Source organism: Aspergillus pseudotamarii (assembly GCF_009193445.1).
Source record: "Aspergillus pseudotamarii strain CBS 117625 unplaced genomic scaffold BDV38scaffold_4, whole genome shotgun sequence".
NCBI lineage: Eukaryota > Fungi > Ascomycota > Eurotiomycetes > Eurotiales > Aspergillaceae > Aspergillus > Aspergillus pseudotamarii.
This window is the reverse complement of record NW_022475018.1, coordinates 235,212-258,729: the sequence shown is the minus strand read 5'-3', so window position 1 is coordinate 258,729 and position 23,518 is coordinate 235,212. Positions and strand designations below refer to the sequence as shown.

General features: G+C 48.5%; 8 protein-coding genes across 8 annotated transcripts; 6 read left to right on the top strand and 2 right to left on the bottom strand.

Annotated features, from left to right (window-relative positions):
* Positions 1-2,112: 2,112 nt before the first annotated feature.
* Positions 2,113-4,127, top strand: BDV38DRAFT_234841 (uncharacterized protein). The gene has a single exon (XM_032053281.1). The coding sequence runs from the start codon at positions 3,579-3,581 to the stop codon at positions 3,930-3,932; it is 354 nt and encodes a 117-aa protein (XP_031918525.1). The 5' UTR covers positions 2,113-3,578; the 3' UTR covers positions 3,933-4,127.
* Positions 4,128-5,312: 1,185 nt separating this feature from the next.
* BDV38DRAFT_125014 (FYVE zinc finger domain-containing protein) lies at positions 5,313-6,542 on the top strand. Its single transcript, XM_032051187.1, has 2 exons — positions 5,313-5,806; positions 6,027-6,542. The coding sequence occupies exons 1-2, from the start codon at positions 5,396-5,398 to the stop codon at positions 6,438-6,440; spliced, it is 825 nt and encodes a 274-aa protein (XP_031918524.1). The 5' UTR covers positions 5,313-5,395; the 3' UTR covers positions 6,441-6,542.
* Positions 6,543-7,524: 982 nt separating this feature from the next.
* On the top strand, positions 7,525-9,595 carry BDV38DRAFT_125044 (rRNA (cytosine-C5-)-methyltransferase RCM1). Its single transcript, XM_032051188.1, has 2 exons — positions 7,525-7,833; positions 7,976-9,595. Exons 1-2 carry the CDS (start codon positions 7,633-7,635, stop codon positions 9,461-9,463), a joined length of 1,689 nt encoding a protein of 562 aa, XP_031918523.1. The 5' UTR covers positions 7,525-7,632; the 3' UTR covers positions 9,464-9,595.
* Positions 9,596-10,501: 906 nt separating this feature from the next.
* On the bottom strand, positions 10,502-11,983 carry BDV38DRAFT_277987 (uncharacterized protein; the record flags this gene model as incomplete). Its single annotated transcript, XM_032058616.1, has 4 exons — positions 10,502-11,469; positions 11,530-11,598; positions 11,661-11,786; positions 11,836-11,983. 4 exons carry the CDS (start codon positions 11,981-11,983, stop codon positions 10,502-10,504), a joined length of 1,311 nt encoding a protein of 436 aa, XP_031918522.1.
* A 1,417-nt stretch (positions 11,984-13,400) lies between these two features.
* On the top strand, positions 13,401-13,958 carry BDV38DRAFT_277986 (uncharacterized protein; the record flags this gene model as incomplete). Its single annotated transcript, XM_032058615.1, has 1 exon — positions 13,401-13,958. The coding sequence occupies one exon, from the start codon at positions 13,401-13,403 to the stop codon at positions 13,956-13,958; it is 558 nt and encodes a 185-aa protein (XP_031918521.1).
* A 2,746-nt stretch (positions 13,959-16,704) lies between these two features.
* Positions 16,705-18,346, top strand: BDV38DRAFT_294345 (transmembrane amino acid transporter protein-domain-containing protein; the record flags this gene model as incomplete). The annotated part of the gene is made up of 5 exons (XM_032062482.1): positions 16,705-16,821; positions 16,886-17,147; positions 17,211-17,402; positions 17,459-17,850; positions 17,924-18,346. The coding sequence occupies 5 exons, from the start codon at positions 16,705-16,707 to the stop codon at positions 18,344-18,346; spliced, it is 1,386 nt and encodes a 461-aa protein (XP_031918520.1).
* A 1,293-nt stretch (positions 18,347-19,639) lies between these two features.
* BDV38DRAFT_124972 (uncharacterized protein) lies at positions 19,640-22,304 on the top strand. Its single transcript, XM_032051186.1, has 3 exons — positions 19,640-20,189; positions 20,245-21,356; positions 21,406-22,304. Exons 1-3 carry the CDS (start codon positions 19,819-19,821, stop codon positions 22,176-22,178), a joined length of 2,256 nt encoding a protein of 751 aa, XP_031918519.1. The 5' UTR covers positions 19,640-19,818; the 3' UTR covers positions 22,179-22,304.
* Positions 22,305-22,430: 126 nt separating this feature from the next.
* Positions 22,431-23,276, bottom strand: BDV38DRAFT_277983 (glutathione S-transferase family protein; the record flags this gene model as incomplete). The annotated part of the gene is made up of 2 exons (XM_032058614.1): positions 22,431-23,048; positions 23,223-23,276. The coding sequence occupies 2 exons, from the start codon at positions 23,274-23,276 to the stop codon at positions 22,431-22,433; spliced, it is 672 nt and encodes a 223-aa protein (XP_031918518.1).
* Positions 23,277-23,518: the final 242 nt, after the last annotated feature.

Sequence of the window (23,518 nt, the reverse complement as noted above, 5' to 3'; positions counted from 1 at the left end):
GCTAATAGATAGTTTTACAAGAAATCTACTCGACGTCTTTCGAGCCTAAGTTTCTCTCTACGTGCTGTATTATTGCCCAGAAGTAATTTAGCCGAATGCAGCTCGTGTTAAGGAAGTGTGCTGATTCAAGGCGCAGTGGATCCTTTGTCCAAGTCTCTTAGTGTCCATGATTAAATAGATAGTTGCGTGAGCTAGTCGCTTTGATATAAATAATCGATATAAAGAATCCAGACTATTCAACGCACGACCTCTATGAGTCGATAGTGTCAATATCCCCTGTCGCCGCGTATGATGTGGGAGTACATATGCACGTGGCGATACAGATATATAAAAATTTACCCCAAGCGACCAAAATCATGTTACTCGTACGTCGTACCCACGACCAGTTAGCTCCCCACACAACAAAGCAATTCTCAACGCTATCAATGATCGTCACCCCGGAAAGAATGTCCTCCTATTCCCACATGACCATATGACCCCTGAATGACTGCAGGCGTAACATGCTGAACCTATTCAATAATCATTATCGCCTCGTCGCTAAACACAGAGCCACGGCTAAACCTTGCTACTCCTTACATGCACTAGCCAAAATCCTAAGCCGGTGAATTGAGTCGCACGACAGTTGCGACCGGGATTGAAACAAAGCAAGAACTGGAAAAAAGAAAAGAAAAGAAAAAAGACCAAAAAGCCACGCTTTCTTTCATGCAACTGCGTTGATGAACGACCCCCTTGCAGTGAAAGTTAAGATAACCCTAAACCGGCCAACTCGGACTCAGAGAGGACTAGTCCAGGAGCAGGAGATCGACGGGGGGAATGTAACGCAGATCTGAAAACGGGGGTTGGATTGTTTTGTTTTATATTTGTGAGACTCTGGCCATCGTCTCGGTGTGAGTTTCAGTTTGGGGTATTTTGGATAGTTACATAGTTACGTCGTTGAAGCAATGTGGACGGTATGTGGTTGTTGTCGTTGTCGAGGCGGTCGGGACAACATCACTACGTATACGTATACGTCTGTACCTCTCCTGGTAAGCGAAGGCTAAAAATAAATCGAGGAGATTGGGAAGAACACGAACCCGACAGGCCGGGTGAATGGTCTTCCATCTATTGATCCGGAGTCTCGGGATAATCTCGCAAATCTTTTGGGAGTGCTGACCCGATTTTCGATCCCGTGTGTGTTGCCTCACTATCCACCGCACAGGCAATCTGTTGAGAGGATCTACAAACTAGTACATTGTCGCTGGGTAAAGGTCCGGAGTACACGGTGTTCATATGAGTCTCATGATGAATGCTCCTCCGGAGTGTTTCCTCACCGCTCACAACGGTCAATCAGTGGATCCCCGTCTCCAAAGAATGGGAAGCATAATCATCCCTCGTCTCAGTAGATGAGAGCTCAAGGGGCAGATCCATTGCACATTCCCGCGGTTTCCGACCGAAAGGTTCAATCAGTTGATAAGTGGACTCAAACGGTGAACGTTCTTCGTTGACCGCCTCGGGGGGCAGATTAAGCTTTCCAGGTGGTCATGGAAGGTTGTGTCGAATCTTCTTTAAGATTGCCCTTCTGGGAGGCGATCGACGGTCAGTTCCCATCCTTTGCGTCGTGGTTGGGCGGTTTGGAGAATGCTGAACCATGGTTCGTAGGGGTAGTTATTGAGTAAGTTATTTCAACTAATTACCCATAGTGTGGCTCCCTGTTGTTGTTTTGCTTTCGCTCTTTTTATTTTGGTTCTGCGTTTGATGGAACGCGAATGGAACGGGAATGGAAGGATCCCGTGGTCGCATGTGGCTTTTTTTTTTTTTTTTTTTTTTTTTTTTTTTTTTTTTTTTTTTTTTTTTTTTTTTTTTTTGTTTTTGGGTTCCATGTCGTCTCAGGTACGCTTTGGGGAGGTTGTTGTGGTTCTGCTGTTTTGAGTAAAGAACTGTGTGCCTCCCTCGCTCTACGATGTCGATGTGATTGCTCCCGGATAAAAATTTTTTTAAGATTTACTTCAACCTATCAAGATAACCAGGGACAGATCCAGATAGAGTAGACGAGAGAAAAGCGCATCTCTCTCAGTTGTCTTGGTCGGATGTGCTTTGTCAGGGATCGCCTTCCAGACCGGGCTGGATTCCGGGCAAACGGCCGGCACGACACAATAAGCAACAAACATGTAAGTCCGCGGATGTCTTACAGGCGCGGTAGCCCATTTAGACTCGGGTGCTAGAATATTCGGGACCATGGGAAAAGTCGGTGGTTGGTGGTATTCATTCAGCCCGACAACTGTTCCAATCAGGGCGCATCCGGACGCAGGACACTAGACAGGGATATTGGCAAGGTCGCACATCAACGTCTCATCTGGCTGACATTTGAGACCAGGGCAATCAAACGGCCGAGGTAGAAGCTACGGCAGGGCTAACCGGGTTCAGTCGTGGGCCGTCGGGACTGGGCCCGTAGTTAGTTAGTGAACAGTATTCGTTACATAATCTTTCTCGAGAGAAAAGTGTTCGCCTCTATCGATGGGATGTCTTTGCCCCGAGGATGAGCAGGCGATCGAGGTTTCCATCATTTCATTTCGGGGACTGTCCGTGCTGACCTCGAGGAACGACACGGAAGCACTGGCCAATCGTAGCGTGGTTGATGAATTTCAACCAATGAACGACGGACGATAACAAGATGAGGAGGTCTCCAATCCGGAGGCGAGCCAAGAGGGGACCCACCTCGATTGATTGGTTCCCACCCCCGTTAGCGTTATCTTTCATCTCGTGGACTAACTCAAGTGGGAACGCTCCAACTGGTGCCCTTTGCTTGCTTCAGCCCTTCCCTCTTGAACTTGTTCCGTTTGGACCAACTGGTCGCGGCGAGACGATCCTCGTACTAGTAAAGAGGAGGAGGAATGCACCGGGCGTGAGTCGGACAAACCATCAAGAATTCCACCGCCATCCTGTTTGGTGTTTGTGGTTGTCGCAAGGGATATACTAATATGACTGACTCGACTGTTTCCCCTGTCGCATTCTACATTCATTCATTCTGACTCCATCTTACGGGAGTACGACCTCCCAACGTTTCCACAGAGTTCTCATCCATCCTGTAATGTAGTGGGCAGGACAAAAGGTAGCATCGGGTGTGATTCGGAGGGGCGCGTTTGGTGCAACGACGGGATCGAAAGTCTCGTGAACTCTTCCCGACAGAGTAAAGCCAGGCAGTGACTCCAGTCCTTCGGTCAGGCTGAGCCGTGGGTCCGACGTCAGGATGTGGAGACCCCGATGTGCGACTCTCTCGTCGGGTCTGACCAATCACCGCTCAGGTAATTTCGGTTAGCGGATCCGTTTTCCTGCACACCGGACACTCGCCGTCCTTCCTCTGACTGGCTTTCAGCTGATTTGCCAGTGGCGGCTTGGAGTTGGAGATCCACCTCAAAACTTCACTCAATCATAGTGACGGGGTAACCGGGACGGTAAGCGGTGGAACAGGCGCCACGACTAATAACATTACTTCATTTGACTATCTTATACTTCTCGAAGGAGGCACACTAGATAATCAAACATAGTTCCGTACATGATCTATCTGAAAAGTGGGGAGAGTGGACAGTGGACAGTTGGAGATGACCCTCAAAGCGGAAACCCGTCACGCCTCTTGCCACAAGAGTGATCGATTGATACTGTCAATCCTCCAGCATGATGATCGATGGAAGGATTTCCAGGGAATGTACAAGAGGCATGCTGGACGTAAAAAGCGGTCAAGAAGGGAGGGACAGGGATTGGACCCAGGATCGGGAAGTGTTGTCATCATGACTTTTTTAGTTGTTTTCGGGAAAAAGGGATTGATTCGCTTTTGGAGTTTCCTGGGATCCGAGTTGCATCTCCTGTACCACCCGTTCGTTATTGATTCTGAACTGCCTTTCTTTCCTTTTGTCGACGAGATAGTCGATCCGACAACATTCTTTCCGGAAATTTAGCATTGTCTCAGAGACATCCGTACCTGGTCAAATTAAATTAATTCCGACGGACTAATTCTCAATTTCTCGATTATGGATCATGTTTTGTCTCGGGGACTTTCATGGAGGGACGGAAGAATAATCCTACATTACATTACGGAAAATCCTCCCTGATTAGATTACTACTACTCCTAGGGGTTTGAAGCTCGGCGGAATCCCGCCCAACCAGAAACGGCCATCATTTCCTTCTTCCACATCCTCGGCAAAATACCGTTCCGAATGTGGTTTAGTGTGTGGCTGCCTCCATCGGAATCTTTCCTTGACAACGGAAGAGACACGAAATCATATCGTTGCCCGAAGAAATAGACGGGAGAAAATATACGACGATCCTTGCGGATGGTCCATCATTCTGAAAAAAAAAAGGGAGAGAGAGAAAAGAAAGAAGAGTCGAAATCAAGATCTATACAAAACAAGGCAAAGCATGTTATCGGTGAAGTAATGATGAATGGAACTGCACCGATGGAGATGCAACGACTGGATGGGGATCTCCAAAGGGGCTCCACTCGTTACATTTCTTCGGGACTTTCTAGTTTCATTAACCTTACCGGGCTTGGGCAAGTCTTGTCTTGTTGGTTGGAGGGGGAGGATTTTCGTCAAATGAATTTACTTATTTTAATTATTATTATTATTATTATTATTATTATTTGAATGATTATGATTTTTGAATTGATTTTCTTTCCGACGAGAGGGAGGAACGCCAATAATAACCGAAGTATAGGTAAAAACGACACTAGTGATTTTATCTCCTGCTCCACCGACGCATGGCAAAATCGTCCTGGGTCCAGGTCCCCCCAAGTCAGTGCTCAACCTTCGCCTCGCTGTGGTTGATTTTATTTTAATCTCCATTGTCTGGCTTTCTCTCGCGCGAGACTCGAGAGAGTCCTTCTTAAGTCTAATGCTTCCCCCTCCTCCCTCCCTCTCCCCGCTATTATTATCGTTGCAGTCTCTCTGCCTTTTCATCCCTTATCGCTCTCTGTCTTCCCCCCCCCCCTCTTCCTGGACGAAGTCGACATATCATATAGTGTTGCTTGGACCACCCTCCACGACTTGCCACTATCATCTCCGTCCAGAACTATATCTACCACACTATCTTCCTGCTAAACCCAATATCTACTGGGAATTTACTTTCCGCCGAACAAATCCCCACCCGCTCGGGACATTCACAGCGTCATCGATCTCGGTTGCCACTTGCAATGATTCAGTGGTTCACTTCAACTTTACCCCATTCACCACTCCAGATCTAGAGATTCACTTGTGATTGCCATTGTTATAATAATAATACTACTCTCCACGATACCTCGATTACGACGACTTTCTGTTCCTCTGTCCACTTGCGATCTTATTTATCTATCTGGTCTTCTCTTCGATCGCTATTGATCCACCATCATCACTTGATATCCCGTGATCCTGACCGAAACGTTATCATGGCTACTCACGTTCTCACCGCCACCACGTCTCCTGCCAACCAGATCTCGGTCTACGGCCAGCCGTCCCCGGTGAATACCGCCAATAACTCTCCGACGTCTCCCCGTCAGCAGTATCTTCCCTTGCAGACTCGTCAGTTACGGCCCCCGAAGGGACCCCTCTATGTTCCCGCTGCCTTGCGCCCGACCGAGCGTCCTCAGAAGCCGTCTCCGCCTTCCCCCCCTCGCAGTGTCCATGGTTCGCTCGACAGCTTGAATGACGGCAGCGAGGAACCCCAGCCTGCCCTGACCCGTCGTTCCACCATTGAGAGTGCGGTGAGCGATGGAATCAGCAAGTTAGCCCAGGATGAATTGATGAAGCATGAGCATCTTGGTGAAGTCACTGGTCTTCCTACTCGAGATCACTGGAAGGTACGTTCAATTCGAGAATTCTATTTTCTGTCAAAAGGAAAGCCCGGTCGATCTGGGGTCGTGCGTGCTTTATATGGCGTGTATGGCGTGCGCACGGCTTGGGATGTCGCGTGGATCATCGGATCGCGAATGATGGCGTGATCTGATATCACCGACCGGGCGGAGCCTCCCTTGTGTCCCACTCGACCAGAACTACAGTGGCTAACGAAACATATCACAGGCGGACTCAGCCTCTCCCAACTGTGACTCGCCCACATGCCGCTCCTCGTTCGGTCTCTTCCTTCGTCGTCATCACTGCCGCCACTGCGGTCATGTCTTCTGTTCTTCTCACACTCCCCACGTCGTTCCTCTCGACCAAGAGGCTCGCTTCCACCCCGAAGGCGTCCCCTCTCGTGCGTGCGACCTGTGCTGGCTTGCCTTCCAGCGCTGGGAGGAGTCGCGTAGCGAGCGGCTCAACAAGATCCAGACCTTGATCGAGGCACAGAACATCAAGACCGAGGAAGTGGCTGAGGAGACGACGGAGCATGTGGACAACGTCGACGAGGAATCGAGAAAGGCACTCACCGCGATGCTGGGTCAGAGCACTGAGATTGCTGCCAGCATCCCTCGGGGCTGGAACTGGAGCACCTTCTAAGTGACTCGACTCCTTGAGACTTGCTATCGATGCACTTTGGTGCCATCGATCCCACTCTTTTTTGACGCATCTGCTTTGGCAGACATGCTCTACATATACGCGTTCTAGAACATACTTGGTTTTCGCTTCGGTGTACCATCTGGGATTTAGCATTTCGGTTACTTCTGCACGGAGTTCGGATCTGGTTCTTTACTTTACGGCTTATGGTTTTCTTCTTCCGGCGTTCAGCTCGCTACCACTCGATCGTCATAGAAACGGGGGGATTGTTCTTTCTAATCTTCGTTCTGCTCGCTTACTGGATACCCCGTCATGTTGCTTATGCACGGCGATCTTTTTTTACGATTTACTCTCTGGCGCTTATGGATCTGATGGTAATACAGGTGTTGGTCATGCAATCCAAGAATCTATCTATCAAGCTACGTCTATCCATATGTAAACACTGTAGTATATTATAAGTGTAATATTATCTACATTCGGCTTCTTTGCATCCTGTCACTGCACCCTCTTCCACAATCCAACCTGCTCAATCTCATCATTATTCGCTCCACCCCAAAATAGACACTTTGGATCCGCCGATACAAGCCTTGGACCTCAAAACACAACTTCCTACCACAACCCTCGTGATCTTCACCCACGGCTCCTCCCCCTCCCATCTCCTATCGCTCATCTATCAGGCATTCTTCTGGTTCTCTTCCAGTTGAATAGGGGGATTGGGATTTGTTTCATGTTCTGGATTGGGTTGAGAATATTGGGGAGATGTATTGGCAGAGTAATACATTTAGAATAGAGTGAATGGTTGTCCATGGAAGGGGGACTGTTGGATACTCGTGGTATGTGGTATGGATATCGAATTCGGAGATGCGGAGATAAGGGACTTTGGGTGGTGGATATCTTGACATGCACGATGAGCGCATTATCGGATAGTTCTTGAAACTCAACACCCTGGATTACTATCGACAGAGTCAAAATCAACATACATAAATCAAACTAAAAAAACTCAAAAGAAAAACTGTCTTTATTGACAGCACTACGAGTTTAGTAGTACCAACGATACAATTCGAATCGAAGATAACACCTGCAAACAAAGCAAACACCACTTTTTTTTTTCAACTGAATTTAATCAATCGCAACGAAAAATATTCCCAGATCAACCAACTTCCCCAAAGGCTCTCCAAAAGAGCAACAACGAAAAATGTCTCTATACTATGATGCCGTCAAAATTCTCACAAGCCCCTCCCCAACCGGCGGCTCCTTCAAATCCCGCATCTACAACGCCCGCAACATCAAAGCCAACCCCGCGCAAATCTACGCCCTAACCATCGAAGCCTCGAAATGGGACCCCGTCCTCAAGGAAGTAATCGACCATGCAGGCATCCTGAAACTCGAGCCCAAGGTTCGTCTTACGCCTTCCCTACTGTTCCTATTTTTGACAGGAGTGCATTCAAGAGGAGGAAGGAAAACCGGATAATGCGAGATCAATTTATCCCGGCTGACGGACGCAAGTGATCTAATCTCTTTTCTTCCGGAAATTATAGCTCACACCCCTTCTCGCTCTCCTCCTGGTCCATGATCACCTTCTCGCGAAGAATGGCATCGCGGCGCCCAGTTCACATCCTATCCGTCAGGCCATTGAGCGCCACAAGACGCGACTAAAGGGGGAATTCATCAAGGCGCGGGTGCGCCGCGGATGCGCGTCCATTGAGCAACTGAAGGACGCCGTGCAGAAGGAGAAACAACCGCTGGGTGCAGCGGCGTTTTACCCGCGGTGGATACGGATCAACAATGTGCGCACGACGGCGGAGAAACAGTTCGAGAGTACATTCGCGTCATATAAACGGGTCCATGCGTTGTCGGAGCTGGTGGTCAAGGACGATACGAAGAGGATCTACGTCGACCCCAATATCCCGGACTTGGTTGCGGTGGCTCCCGGAGTTGACTTCACGGCCACCCCGGCGTATAAGAATGGGGAGATCATCCTGCAGGATAAGGCGTCGTGCTTTCCCGCGTACCTTTTGTTCGGAGAGGGGAGTGTATGGAGTGGTGGGGATTTGGTAGATGGGTGTGCTGCGCCGGGGAATAAGACGACGCATTTGGCGTCGCTGCTGTGCAAGAATGAGAAGAGGAAGAAGCCGAGGCAGCGGATTATTTCAATGGATGCGTCACAGGTGCGCGCGAAGACGCTCCAGAAAATGGTTTCGGCGGCGGGCGCGGATCACTTTACCACGGTGCTTCCTGGGCAGGACTTTTTGGCGCTGGATCCCGAGGATGAGCGGTTTGAGAAGGTTTCTGCGTTGTTGCTGGATCCCAGTTGTTCGGGGAGTGGGATTATTGGGCGGGATGATGTTCCGAAGTTTGCTCTTCCAGTGTCGCCGGCGGAGGAGAGGAAGAAGCAGGGCAAGAAGCGGAAGAGGGGACAGGATGAAACCGAGGGGGCGGCTGATGGGTCGGTGTCGATGTCAGCTACGGACGAGAACGAGATGGCCAGTACGCATTTGGACCTGGAACGGTTGACGAAGTTGTCGAATCTGCAGACGCGCATTGTGGAGCATGCCATGTCGTTTCCGAATGCGACGCGCATTACGTACAGTACCTGTTCGATTCATCTGACTGAGAATGAGTCGGTTGTCGAGCGGCTTTTGGCGTCGGAAGTGGCCAGGCGGCGTGGATGGAGGATTATGCGCAGGGACGAGCAGCCGGAGGGATTGAGGGCGTGGAAACATCGGGGTGTCCGGACTGAAAGCCGGAGTTCCGGCGACAGCCAGACGCAGGACGGTACCCAGAGCGCCGAGCTCAAGGTCGACCTTTCTGATGAAGAGCTGGAGGGTTGCTTGAGATGTTGGCCCGGCGATGACGAGGGGCTCGGTGGATTCTTCGTTGCTGGATTCGTGAGAGACGAGAGTTCAGCTGGAAAAGTGGAGGATTCTCAGCGTGGACATGAGAACAAGAGTGAGGATGAAGATGGCGAAGACGAAGAGGATGAGGAAGAGGAAGAGGAAGACGAATGGGCAGGCTTTTCCGATTAGACCTGCAGTGGTCTGTGGACCTTACACCAAGCCTCCAGTATATATACTTCATGCATATCTACTACCAAAGATCCTCTTGTCACCAAGCCCAGTAACTTGACCTTGTAAATAATGTTAATACATTCCTATTTCATTAAAAACAATAAATACCAGAGCGAACATCCCAATACCCGTAACAAATAAAAGACACTCCCCTATACATACATGCAAACCACCCTTATACCCTAGGTATACATACAAACAACCTAGATAGCAAAGCACCAACTACAAAACAACGCAATGTTTGCCCTGTATGCACACCCCCCTGGAATACTTACCCTATGATCTATCACTTCCCTAACCAAGACAACAACTTGACCTCAAACCTCCAACCTCCAACCTCCATACTACTAATAACACCAAACAACAACATCATCACAACATCCACCAAGTCCCAAATCAACAAATTCATACCAAAACAATACCAAAACTTCCAAAATGCCCTTAACTGACTGTCTCCGTACGTCCAATCCCTTCCCCCTCTCTCCCTCTATAAAGCAACACATCCCCATCATCCCAAGAAATCAATCTAACAGAAACCAACCAGAACCACCCCTCACAACCGCCGAACGATCCATCGTCAAGTCCTACGGTGGATGGACATAATTCCTCTTCAGCTGGGGGTTGAAACCGTATAATGACGAGGATGCGGAGGAGGGGTTAATGATTCTGAAGGCGTTGGCTGAGGATGATGATAGTGATGAGGTGCGATTGGTGTTTCTTCTGTTTTATGGGATGCATTGGGGGGGAGTGTCTTCTTCGGGGCGTAATTCATGATTATTATGGTGATAACGATGATGGGGGATGTTTTGATAGGGGGTGATATTGGCCTTTTTTAAGGGTGTTGATGGAGAGGTATTCCTTGAGGGGAGTGGGTGGATGTTGTATGTTTGACAATGACACTTACTCTTGTTCTGATGTGGCATATGTAAATGTATAATAGTGTGGCAGGGCGTAAGTAGAAGATGATGCGTGTGACCATTCAAGAAGATATCAATGCTAAGATCCCAGAAACGCCCGTGTATGATTCCGACTCCGTTGCTCTGTATATGCATCTAGTTTCACCGCCACCAAAATAAACTCGAGTCTGTCGCCGGTAGCATTAGGGTGGAAGCGCAGACGCCAATGGCCATTCCGGACGATATACCGTCCACCCTCGTTTGAGGATCCTTCCACTCGTCTGCGTTTAGCCGCAGGTTGCGACACTTCGGCCTCTTCCGACCCATGTCCGAAGGCTTCTGAGTAGTGGGCTTGTCCGTCGACAGTCAAGTCTGTATCTCGTTCGATAGATACCTTGACACTGCCTTCTGACAGGTCTGGCAAGTCTACCTTTCCCGTTATAATCTGCAGCAAGCTGGAGAAGCGCGCCTTGGTCGAGTTCAGGAATGCAACAAGCTTGGTGTCAAGGTCGACGATGGTGGTTTCGTCACCGATCTCAAGAATCAGGTCGTATGTCTCCTCATCGACGAACGGGCGCGAGTACGTGACCCAGCCGCTGGACGGGGTTGAGCCGTGGGCAACGCTTACTCCTGAGCGGCGCACATCCTCCAGGCGGATGAGGATTTCCGATCGTTGTCGGATCGGATTGAAACTGATATGGTGTGGAATCAGCTTTTGCTCTAACCCGCGTAGATGAAAGTAGCGGCAATCGCGTAGCAGTTCGGCGCGGTGCGTTTCATTCTTTATCTCCAAAGGATACCCGCGCAGGAGATGAAGGAGCTGCGCGAAAACTTCTCCCGATCGATTGGGCACGCTTGGTGGGACAATGGCTGGGGGACGTAAAAGACCGTGGCGATTTAGTCCGGGGAAGATCTCAGTGGGGGAGGCAAAGAAGGCACCGAAGCCTAGAGTGAAGAAGTTTGGAGAGTCGCCGGGACTAGAGAAGATGTCGCGCGGGATTTGGAAATCCTTGTCGCCGATTCGAATGAAGATCTCTGATTCAAAGAGCTGAGAGATGAGGCGCGGCACTACGGTCAATATGGATTAGTTGTCGATTTCAATATTCCCGGTAAATGCGATAGACATACAACTATAGAACTGCGCGTCCGCGAAGAATTGGACGAACTCGGTGCCATCTTTGGGCCGAATATGATAGCCTGTCGCATTGGGCGAGAACGTCAACACCGAGCATAATTCGATTCCACTGTGTCGCGCCTACCCTGTAGATGCCTTACGATCGCTTTAAACGTGTTCGGATCACGATCAATGTACAGTGTCCTGGCCTTCGCGCCGTCGGGTGTGTGGAGCAGTTGCTCCTCGAAGAATTGAGAGAAGTAGGACGGAGCTCCAAGACTTTAGCGGGGATCAGTCACTGAGATCGGAGAGCCACTGACCATCGGACGCTATCGAAGCTCCTGAGACACGGAAGAGCTCGGTTCCTATCTGAATGGAGAAGACCTTCTCAGGGGGCAGTGTGCATTTCGGTCGTGGTTTGGACGGGGATGGACCGCGCTGCGGTGTGGATGTAGATCGGTCGCTCATGACTGTCTCTGGGTGTAATTGCAACCCAGTGTTAGCATTACATGCTTCTAACTCAAGCCCACCTTCAAGGGATTTCAATTAGGACAAGAAAGGGTGTCATACCGTAGCTGTAGCTTTGCGCTGATTCGCAGCAGTTGATGAGAATAGAAAGAAGAGAAGGGAAGGCGGTGTCGGTTGACGTATGGAGCTAGGCTTATCGGCTGCTTGGTCTGTGCACGTGCATTATCAATCAATGTATACATTTGGACATTGATAGCCATACCAAGACGTCCATTCAGAACAATAAGATATCTTGAAGAGCGTTCTATTTCCTGAATGAGAATGTACGAAGTACGGAAGGAATTGAGAGCAGATCCCAACGTAGCTTAATTTGTCTCAACGTAGTATAGCTGTCTTCCATCAATATATATAGAGTGCAGTCTTTGTATTCACGTCCAGCTAGTAAACAGCTTTAATAATAGCTCAATAACATAATATTACTAAGGGATATGCACAACTCTCAATGATTTAATTGAAAATGTATCGTCCATGATAAACAGTTCTCATCCAGCTATATATGAACGGTTGAGCATTCATCGATGGAGTATAATCCGTGAAAGGTAAGAAGATAAAGCTAAAGCATATAAGTATTGAAGTTCCAGGAGCTAGAACTTGCCTTTAAGATGCGCTTTCAGGGGTGTGACATGTATGTACTATCTAATAAAATAGGAGAGCATGTTTTTTCTTACGCATAGAGTATTTGTTAAGCCAGTTTCGAAGGTAACTGGCATTGTTGTCGAACAAAGGAAACAAGTTGCCATTTCAAGCGATAGAGCAAATCTCCACTGGGACAATCACTTGGCAAACAGAGCAAGGCTTAAAATAGCCACCATTCAATATGATAGTTCTGTAGTTGATGAGTTGCCATACTATAACCGTGATGGCTCGTCATTCCTGTTGGGCTTTGTAGAGGGAAATGTTTATGACTACAGACAAGCAGACCAGAAGAGGGTTGAATAGCAGCTTCTCCTCAATACTTGGATATGAGAAACTAGTATTATGTCCTGAGTTAAGCGGCAACCTCCTGGACTCTTCTGTTTAAAATAGCTCTTCTTTGCAACTCTAAGAAAGAAAGATTTTTATATTATTCACAATGCAATCAAGCTTGGCGATTCAATTCACCGTATTCGAAATGTACACGTTAGATTGGTACACTGCATGGAGGCGGGACAGAGGGACGTAGTTATACATATAGAAGCCCAGACATAGACCTAATGTAGTAACACTGAGTCCGCCCTCTTCAAGCTTTGACCTGAACCTTCCAAGAAGACCTTCCTCACTATAACACTACAGAACTCTTTACTATCAAAAAGCTGAGTATCTCAGCACCATCCTACTCATTCCCTCCCACATCTCATATCAGAAAATTACCAAAGAGATGCGTATAATAGATGTTCTAACAACTGTTGCCAACAATGGCACGATCAGTTTCGCGCGTCTCTACCGCACTAAAACAGAACGCATGCCTGTTCCCATTGAGAAAGTCCTCCAAAACCTTTCAACCTATCGCTTCATCTTCCAAAATCCACTCGACCTGCACAAGCTCCTCGAAGACCCCGACCCTGTCAGCGTGGCCATCTGCCAGGGCATAAAAAGACTACGACTCGATCTCCTACAGTACTTCGCAGAGGGAAAGGTGACTCTCAAAGAAGCCTTGGACGACAATTCCAAACGTGTCGACCTGCAGGCACTCATGGAGAACTGGAGAGTTGCCTGTCGACTTATACCAAGGGACCATGGTCTGCAGGAACTTACGTTTGATCTGTCCGGTGCGAATGAGCTGTGCAGGTTGCGCTTGACCAGCAGAACCATTCAGCTTATCAGTACGACTCTGGTTCTTAAGGCGAGACAGAATTTGCGGTGTAGGATTCAAGGGGCGGCCAATTTGGATCATGCGCAGATGAGACATGTGCAGATGTCCCTTGTGAGTCGCTAGTGTTTCGGGGGGGGGGGGGGGGTTGGGTGTTGAGTAGGTGGCCGTTGGAATATTTTACTTGACTTGGCTACACATTTGAACTTGAAATTGGAATACTTTGATTGTGAATATCTTGCTCTGGAGCTCTGGTCTCAGCGATGTTTGAGACTTTCTGGGAAACTGAACATTATGGAATAGTTCAGATCGCCACTGAATGCCTACAAAGCCGGCGTGGTCCTTTCTACGAAGAACGATGGATGTAGTGGGCTTTGACAGTACCAAACATGCTAAGGGAATAGAGCAGTCTCGTTTAATATGTTCTATCTGCATGACTCATGTATAACGTCTGGTACTTTGCGGAATGTGCCAAGCTAGTTGCTAGTAAAGTGCTGCAATTTCAGGCACACAAGATCACTGGGGAGTTATTCTGCTTCGGACTTATCCATCGAAGATTTCGTACTTCCCATAGCTTCAATCCCCACGGACAACACATTTATTTATTAATCGTGAATTATTAATTTGATAAATGAATTTTTTTTTTTTATATTAGACCATGTCTTTGATACCTACAATTTTATCTGCATTGTTTGCATCGGCCCGGTGACATATAGTAGCTTTATCACTATTAGAGCTTGAACGAGGTAGTTTTCAGGCATGGCCAGTCGATAAGAGGATAAAAAGAGCAGCTTGGTGCAGAGCTTTGTCAATTAATATAGGGAGTATAGCACCCATGTCATAATATTCATATATAACTACTAGTTTTGTGATACTATTTTAAAGTAGACGATAGATCATCCGTGTTTGACATATTAACTTATAAAAAGTGTTAGCAATAGCCTAAATATGATATTTTATAAAGTTTACGAACCTTAGTATTGACTATAAGCATGTATCTGAGGCTACTCCTTAATGGCAATTGTCCTCCGCGTCATTTTAACCTTATAGATCTAAAGTTTAATGAAGATCTGGTTCCATCTATTTACAATTTAATCTAGCTGCAGGAGTTGCATACTAATCTCCTTTATCTGTCGAGAGGTGAGTTCCACGGGGTATTGAATAATTTAACTCAATCCTGATATTATGAGGTCCGGCACGGTCTTGTGGATATTCACCAAGATCTTGCTATCTGCCATTCTCGAGTCCGCTGCGATCATGTGCTTTTATATAGAAATGCTCATGGCAAGATAGGTATTGTTTCTTTCTATATCAAGACGACTAGCTTTGTCTATCTTTATGACTGATATTGGGGCTTGTCTCCCCGAACGCTATCAGGACTCAGAACAGAAACAAGGCCAAGCATGAAATCCACTATGACGGACTGGGTAGGCTCGGTGAACACTCTTCCAAGATACCCACATAGCGCGAAGGGCTCTTGTGTAAATTACATATAGTCAGTTATCTTTGTTTATCTAACAGCATCGGCAATGGTGCCGATGCGTGGCCGGTATTCCAGCCGTGGTGGAGCGTAACGGGTAGTGATGCCGGTCCCGGCTAAACGCATACCAGTCCCTTTGCGAAGCTATGGCAAAGGATGCACAATCTTCCCTGATATTTTTCTACGAAAATTGGACGTACGTAGATAAGTACTGAATAATGGTCATGATCCTGCGTAACTGAAGAGTAAGACCGCAACTGCATTGTTCGTGGAAGTTCTCAAGTTCAATGACCAATATTGTAGATTTGACAAATAGAAGGTCAACTCGGTGGGTCGTTAATTGCGCTAAGCTTTTTTTCTCTCTTTTTTTGTTCTTTTCTTTTTCCCCCTTTCTTTGCATAAATATATTGGCCAACAATTGCGTGATAGTATTATACCCATAAAGAGCACTGGTCAGGACTCAATACCCATCGACGTGCTGAACACTCCTTTGACTTTTATAGGAAAAAGGAAGCAACTTAGCCATGTATGTTAACATGTATCATTATCATCTTTTGTTAGAATTGACTTTGGCCCGTAGCCGTCTAATCTTCATTATTATCTCAACAAACCTTATTAGAGACTAATGTGAGATTTGAGGTTTCCAGAAGGTTTTTCATTGTAATTTGTGATGATCTTCTATACATCGCAGATAAGAGCTGGTGAAATTTCCGAGGCATCGTAAGAGTCGAGGGCACTGAGAGTTCAGGTAATCATGGGTCGCTTCTACTCCAAGGGTCATCTTGAACGTCTCTAGATGAGCAGGCGTCATGGCCAGGTTAGGTCTCGTCGTGACATATCTTTCAAGACACCTCCCAAATCGAGTGCTATACTCCGTACAATATCACTAACATGTTAACAATGGGTGGACCCACCTTTTCAGATAAGAGAGGCTGGTGATGTTTCGGGAGACACCCCGATGATCCAAATAGATACATAAAATTCTTATCAGCTGAGGCGCAGTGATGTACCGGACGCATCGGTCTATTCGCGAACTCGCCCACTGCATCTGGTCCGATTCATGAAGCGCAGCAAATCCAAGACGTGAAAGTACCATATGATATGAAAAGGACCAAGGACGGGATTCTTTGCTAGGGTGGCTTATATGACTATTGACCTCTATGCTTTAAACAGGCCTTGGGGTCTTGTTGTCCTCTCGGGCCCTAACCCCGGTTTCCTATGGGCCTCCTATGGGGCCCCGGAGAACATACTCCGGAGTATGAGGGGGATGTGGGGTTCAAGGGCTAGCTAGTATTTCGATAAGTTGGCTAGCGTGGAGGAGGACAATAAAAAATTTCCCCGTTCGACTTGCAACACCTTTCGCACTTTTGGGTCTCTTGCGAAATATCCAAAATGAAACCGGAAGACCCCGAATCCCTCGAACCGCCTTCCAAGGCGGCGTCCATTCACAACATCACCACAGATGCAGTTTTTGGAGATATTACAGAGGATAGCCCCAACTACCGTGATGTATGCACCTGCCATGACAAGAAACTGGGTCTCCTGTGCTGTAAAGTGACTAACGGTAGACTAGGTAGGATGGGTCGGTACCGCTGCGCTCATGACCAAGAGCATGCTTGGGCTAGGGGTCCTGTCCATTCCGAATGCCTTGGGCGTGCTGGGACTGATTCCTGGTGTCATCTCTCTCCTTGCCATTGCGACGATTGCCACCTGGTCAATGCATATTGTTGGGGTGTTTAAGATTAATCATCGTGAGGTGTATGGTATAGATGACGTTGGTTACAAATTATTTGGTGTCTTTGGGCGAGAGTTTCTCGGCACCGCTTTCTGCGTCTGTAAGTTGAAGTATAGGATGAGGACCGCCCGGATGACTTCTCTCTACTAACAAGGATGACCAGACTGGATCTTCGTTTCTGGCTCTGGGATGCTCAGTATATCAATTGCCTTGAATGCCATCTCAACCCATGGAACCTGTACTGCGGTGTTTGTCGCTGTTGCTGCTATCGCAACATTCCTCCTGAGTAGCATCCGTACCTTGAGCCGTATGGGTTGGATCGCTTGGATTGGGCTAGTCAGCATTCTGAGTGCTAGTAAGTGGATTCTCTGCAGTTTTCGCCTCGGAAGACGTCTGCTAATTTTACCACAGTCATCATCGTGACTGTGGCTGTCGGCGTTCAGGATCGACCTGCTGCGGCGCCCCAAGAGGGTATATGGGTGTCTGATTACGAGCTTTTTAAAAAGCCATCCTTTTTGGAGGCCATTTCAGCGGTCTCCTCTATGGTCTTTGCCTATGCCGGGACCAGTGGTTTTTTTGCCATTGCAGCGGAGATGCGTGAGCCTGAGCACTACACCCGTGCACTTGTTGTATGTCAAAGTGTTGTCACGGGGACCTACCTTAGTATTGGTATCGTCCTATACTACTTCTGTGGGTCGTACGTTGCCTCCCCTGCCCTGGGATCCGCTGGTCCTCTTATGAAGAAGGTCTCCTACGGCATCGGGATTCCAGGGATCCTTGTCTCGACTGTCATCGTCTGCCATGTAAGTCTACTCCCGCCGTACCCGCCACCCTACAGCCCCAGAGTCTAATCTTTCCTTTCTTTCTTCCTATTAGTTGCCGAGCAAGTATACCTTCGTCCGCCTCCTCCGTGGTACGGAACATTTGGCCGCCAATACTCCCCGGCATTGGATCACCTGGCTCAGCTGCACCTTTGGTGCCACCTTGATCGCCTATATTATTGCGAGCGCGATCCCTGTTTTCAACAGCCTCGTCTCACTCATTGGGGCATTCTTTGGCACCTTGATGTCCTTTCAGCCGATGGGATGCATGTGGCTCTATGACAATTGGAGTAAGAGTAAGCGTGAGCGAACCATTCGTTGGTATATCATGGTGTGTTGGTCCGTCTTCGTCATTGCGGTTGGCTTTTTCCTCATGGTTGCCGGTACCTATGGATCTGTCGTGGAAATCATCAAGAATTATAACGAGTCCGGAGGCTCCGCGGCATGGTCCTGTGCAGACAACTCCAATTCGGTATAAGGAACTACTTTGAGGTACGCTGGACTGTAGCTCCAGTAAGATACAGCGAATATGCTTCGCCACTTCATTAATGTCGATATGAGAAAACATGAACTGGGACGATGGAAACTTCGATTTCAAGGAGGGAATGATAGAAAAGAAAAAATTGGTGGGTATATAGTTTAGATTATAGACGGTGTGCCGGTAGTGGTTACGTTGCCAATTGGCTACATTGGCGTTTCGTTACACACCCAAAGACATCAAATTAACAAATTCTTTATTACCTATTTCGCGATAATCCTACACGCATTATTCAAGTTAATTAACATTTTCTTAACCTTCTAGCCCTGTATAGCTGTTCCCGGGCTAAGATAAGCTTTATTATACCGATCAAAAGTTACTGGTATTCATTTAATCCAGGAACTTCTAAACCTATCCAGTAGAATACAAATCTCTCATGGGAGATATTTACTGAATATTTCTGTAAATTACTTAAACATAAGAATAGTATATATATATATATATATATATATATCTATATCCTATCCTGCTGGGCCCATCTACGGTTCATATAATTCTCTATCGAAATCAATATCGGTGGTGTTATAAGAGGTTCGTGGCATTTAAAGCGGCAATGGACGTGTTCAGAAGAGCAAAAGTATTTTTGGCTGTTTTGGTCGCTATGGTCCGCCGTAGTCGATTTTAGTAATTCGTCTCTCCTGCGTGATCCACGATTGGGAACCTCTTCTTGGACCCTGCACAAAACTATTATTCCCCATCAGCAGTGCAAGAAGAACGCTACTAGGGGTGATGGACGAGAGTCAGGCCACCTTGAGACATTTCCATTGGTGACAGATGCAGTCGGATGATCCAGTGAAGTTCATTCGTTGGTTCATTGCTTGCAGTTCTGGTTCATCCGAGCCATGATTTCACATGGAACCGGCTCTTTTCCCCCCCGCACTGGCTCATACAACTCGAGATTAGTCCCTGCAATGATCATCGCAACGATAGGCTGATTGAATCCTGCTCCAACCAGTGTGAAGGCACTGACCCACATGGCCCGCCAGGCTGTCTGCAATAGCCTCGGTTCCTCCCTTAATTGTCCGATGGATCCTGGAGGATGGCCAGGATGCATTGGCAGGTACGGTCGTGGTCTGGGGTAGAGGCTCAGATCCACGAGAACAATTGGGTGTCTTCAAAATTGGGTGGTCTGGGAACCGAGACTAAAATCCACTTGGGGCCCCGCCGTGGCCGTTTCGTCGCAAGCACTACTCTTCTGGGTGATTGTCATGGCAGGGAAGGCGCACTGACGCGAATGTGTCAGTCTTTGTTCTATAACTAAACTTTGTTACCCTCACCTCCGGTCCTATGATACCCCCTTATTCTCTCGTTTGATTCTTCCATCGGTGTCATAAAAGTCCTCACCTTTTTCCACCATCTCTACATTGCAACATTTTTACCCGCCATTTTCATCTGGTCGGTCAACGTCCGACATGACCGAACAAGCCGTGGCTTACACTCCCCTGGAGGTTCCTATTCCTCCGGTGCCTACCAAGGAAATCTTCTCCGAACTGCAATGGGCCACTCTTATGTCAATAGCGGATACGGTCATTCCATCAATTCGTGGTCCTAATGCTCCTAAGTCGTTCACCGCCAAAGTGATTCCGCAGGCCCAGTTCGATGCCAGCCTCTCCTCATTAACTGCCAACATCTCTGGCTCGGATCCCACGGCCCTGGCAACCCAGTACCTCGAAGAGAATGCCTCGTCGAATCCCCATTTCCGGCCGGGGCTACAGCGCCTTATCTCTGAATATGTTCATGAGGAAGGCAGGAATGGCTTGGGTTTCATATTGAATACCCTCAAGTATGTGTTCTTGGATGTCCGGTTCGGAAGGACAATGCAGTTGACATGATTCTAGCTCGAAAGCTGGTTCATTGATTTTGACGGGATCAACTACCCCTCTCCAGGACCAGCCGTTCCATGTCCGGGAGAGAATATTTCGTGGCTGGGAAACATCCAGGCTCAAGCCTCTACGTGTCATATACCGAGCACTGTCAGCTATTTGCAAGAGGACCTGGCTTACTTATAGCCCGACGCTTTGCCCCACCATTGGATTCCCCCGGGTCCCGGTGCACGGAAGTCCCGCCGATGGCTACGAGTACGAGTTTCTGCAATTCCCGCCGGGAGATGGTCCAGAGACAATCGAGACCGACGTAGTCATCGTCGGAAGCGGTTGTGGAGGTAGCGTAACCGCGAAGAACCTCGCCGAAGCAGGCTATAAGGTCATGGTGGTTGAAAAGGCCTATCAATACTCAACCAAGTACTTTCCCATGAACTTTAGCGAGGGATCAGTGAGTATGTTTGAGGGCGGGGGTGCTGTCTCGACCAACGACGGTTCAATCGGGATCTTCGCCGGCGCAACCTGGGGAGGTGGCGGTACCGTCAACTGGTCGGCGGCTCTCCAGACGCAGAACTATGTCCGTGAGGAATGGGCGAAGGGCGGTTTGCCCTTTTTCACGTCCCTGGAGTTTCAAAATTCACTGGATCGCGTGTGTGATCGGATGGGTGTCAGCGCAGATCACACGACTCATAACAAGCAGAACCGTGTTTTGCTGGAAGGAGCGCACAAACTAGGCTATGCAGCGAACCCTGTACCGCAAAACACTGGCGGCACCGAGCATTACTGTGGCCATTGCACGATGGGGTGCCATTCGGCGGGCAAGAAGGGTCCCACGGAATCGTTTTTGGCGGATGCTGCCCATGCTGGTGCCACCTTCGTGGAAGGCTTCCGCGCAGAAAAGGTCCTGTTCACAGAGACACGGGGCGGTAGGGTGGCCTCGGGCGTGGAGGGTGTATGGACCTCACGGGACGCATACCTCGGCGTGTCCGGAGTGAGTGCCGTGAAGCGCAAGCTGATCATCAACGCCAAGAGGGTTGTTGTCTCTTGTGGCACGCTGCAAAGCCCTCTTCTGCTGTTACGCAGTGGTCTTAAGAACCCTCAAATTGGCCGAAACCTTCACCTACATCCAGGTACGCGTCATCCATCCCTTTGTAGGTAGCATGCTAATCGCATTTCTAGTCATGATCTCGGGAGCCGTGTTTGATGAACAGACTCGTCCGTGGGAAGGGGCCGCCCTGACAGCCGTTGTCAATGAGTTTGAGAACCTCGACCAACAAGGCCATGGGGTCAAGATCGAGTGTCTCACGATGTTGCCTCCAGCCTTCCTTCCGGCCTTCCCCTGGCGCGACGGGCTGGATTGGAAGCGATTTGTGGCCAAGCTCCCCCACATGGCCGGCTTCATCAGCCTCACGAAGGATCGGGACAGCGGTCGCGTATATCCGGACCCTGTCGATGGACGACCCCGGGTTGACTATACGGTTTCCACCTTCGATCGCAAGCATATCCTCGAGGCAGTTATAGCCACTGCGAAGATGGCATACATCTCCGGGGCTAAGGAGTTTCACACCTCGAGCCGCGAAATCCCGCCTTTTATCCGGTCCGAGGATGCATCGGACCCTGCATCGCCCGAGGGCACCAACAATGCTGCCCTGCAGGCATGGATTGCGGAAGCCCGCAGCAAGACACTCGACCCCGAAAAGACTACATATGCCGCGGCGCACCAGATGGGCACCTGTCGCATGGGCAGCACCCCGCGGACGAGCGTGGTGGACCCTGATTGTCAGGTCTGGGGGACGCGTGGATTGTATGTGGTCGATGCATCCGTATTCCCCAGTGCCAGTGGCGTCAATCCCATGGTAACCAACATGGCGATTGCCGATTGGGCCAGTCAGAACATTGCCCGGTCGTTGAGCAAGGAGGACAAGGTGGGAGGTGTCATGGCGCGTCTTTGATTGGCGTAGTCAGTGTACAGTTTGATGGGTCTTGCTTCGCCCGAGTATGACAGTCATGAAGTGTCATTATTAGTGTCATTCTTATTGTTCAAGATATCTTCTATCCCGTGTCAATGACAGCAGTGTTACACGATTATTTTTTTAAATTGTTATTTTTCTTATTTATTATTTCATGTCCATATTCATTCCTCATAATCCAGACTACGCTACCAGCCCAATCCCACCAGAGGTAGAGAAAGAAAGGTCACTTAATTAGAAAGCAGCCCTCTTCTCAACAAACTTCTTCTCGCCGAATGCTTGCTTCACTCCCTCACTCTCAACCGTCCTCTCATACCAGGCCACAACATTCGGATACTTCGCCCTCATCTCTTCATCCAAAACAATAGCAAATCCCCAATTCAGTGCCGCCACGAGACTAATATCCGCCAAGCTCAACTTCTCCTCCGTGGCCAACCACTTCCTACCTCCACCAGTCTTCAAATGCGCCTCAACAGCCCCGACCGCCCTCTCTACCTTCGCCAAATGCTTCTCCAGTTCCTCCGCCGTATACTCCGCCATCTTCATATGCCACAATGCAAACGGCACCAGGGCGCCCATAGCATCTCCCTCCGCGAAGCAAATCCACTGCCGGATATGCGCGCGCTCCGCCGCAGATACACCCAGCAGCTGGTCCTTGGCCGGACCACTCTCGGCGACGTATTGGGCTATGGCGTCCGATTCGAAGAGCAGGGTGCCGTCTGCACCTTCGAATGCGGGGGCCTTGCCCATGGGGAATTTGGAGAGGTATTCGGGGCTGCGGTTTGTGACGCCCATTTGGAAGTCCGGGACGGTGGTTATTTCGAGGGAGTTGAGGTTGCCGACGGCTTGGATCTGGGGTTTATTACATTAGTATGGTTTGTTTGGTTTGGTTTGGTTTGTGGTTGTCGTTATAGTTATTGTTGATATGTTGGGTTGTGTTGGATTATATGTATGGCGGTGAGGGGCAAAGAGGGGCAATATCATCACAATAATATGGATAAATAATAAAACCATAACATAACATACCTTCATAACCCGAGGGTTATTAGGATAAGTATAAATCTTTCCGAAGGAAGTCATCTTGACTATTTTGTGATGTTGTTGTATTAACCTGGTTCCGGTCTGTTTCAAAGGGAATCTCAACTGGAATTTGTTGCTGTTCAATAGAATTGTTTACCTGAAGGTAAGTATACCTTGATATTTATAATTCTCTCTGCGGAGTTCCCATTTCCGAGAAGTTCGTCCGACCCGAAATCCAATTGCTTCCTAAGCTTTCGGTCTTGGATGACAAATCCACGGTTTGTTTTCCCCCGCGGAATTAG

Excerpts from the sequence above, each read along its gene's own strand:
- BDV38DRAFT_124972 (XM_032051186.1), top strand. The coding sequence starts at position 19,819 with ATGACCGAACAAGCCGTGGCTTACACTCCCCTGGAGGTTCCTATTCCT. Across the intron at positions 20,190-20,244 it reads TTCATATTGAATACCCTCAA|CTCGAAAGCTGGTTCATTGA; the intron begins GTATGTGTTCTT and ends ACATGATTCTAG. Across the intron at positions 21,357-21,405 it reads AAACCTTCACCTACATCCAG|TCATGATCTCGGGAGCCGTG; the intron begins GTACGCGTCATC and ends TCGCATTTCTAG.
- BDV38DRAFT_234841 (XM_032053281.1), top strand. The coding sequence starts at position 3,579 with ATGACCCTCAAAGCGGAAACCCGTCACGCCTCTTGCCACAAGAGTGAT.
- BDV38DRAFT_125014 (XM_032051187.1), top strand. The coding sequence starts at position 5,396 with ATGGCTACTCACGTTCTCACCGCCACCACGTCTCCTGCCAACCAGATC. Across the intron at positions 5,807-6,026 it reads CTACTCGAGATCACTGGAAG|GCGGACTCAGCCTCTCCCAA; the intron begins GTACGTTCAATT and ends AACATATCACAG.
- BDV38DRAFT_125044 (XM_032051188.1), top strand. The coding sequence starts at position 7,633 with ATGTCTCTATACTATGATGCCGTCAAAATTCTCACAAGCCCCTCCCCA. Across the intron at positions 7,834-7,975 it reads TCCTGAAACTCGAGCCCAAG|CTCACACCCCTTCTCGCTCT; the intron begins GTTCGTCTTACG and ends CGGAAATTATAG.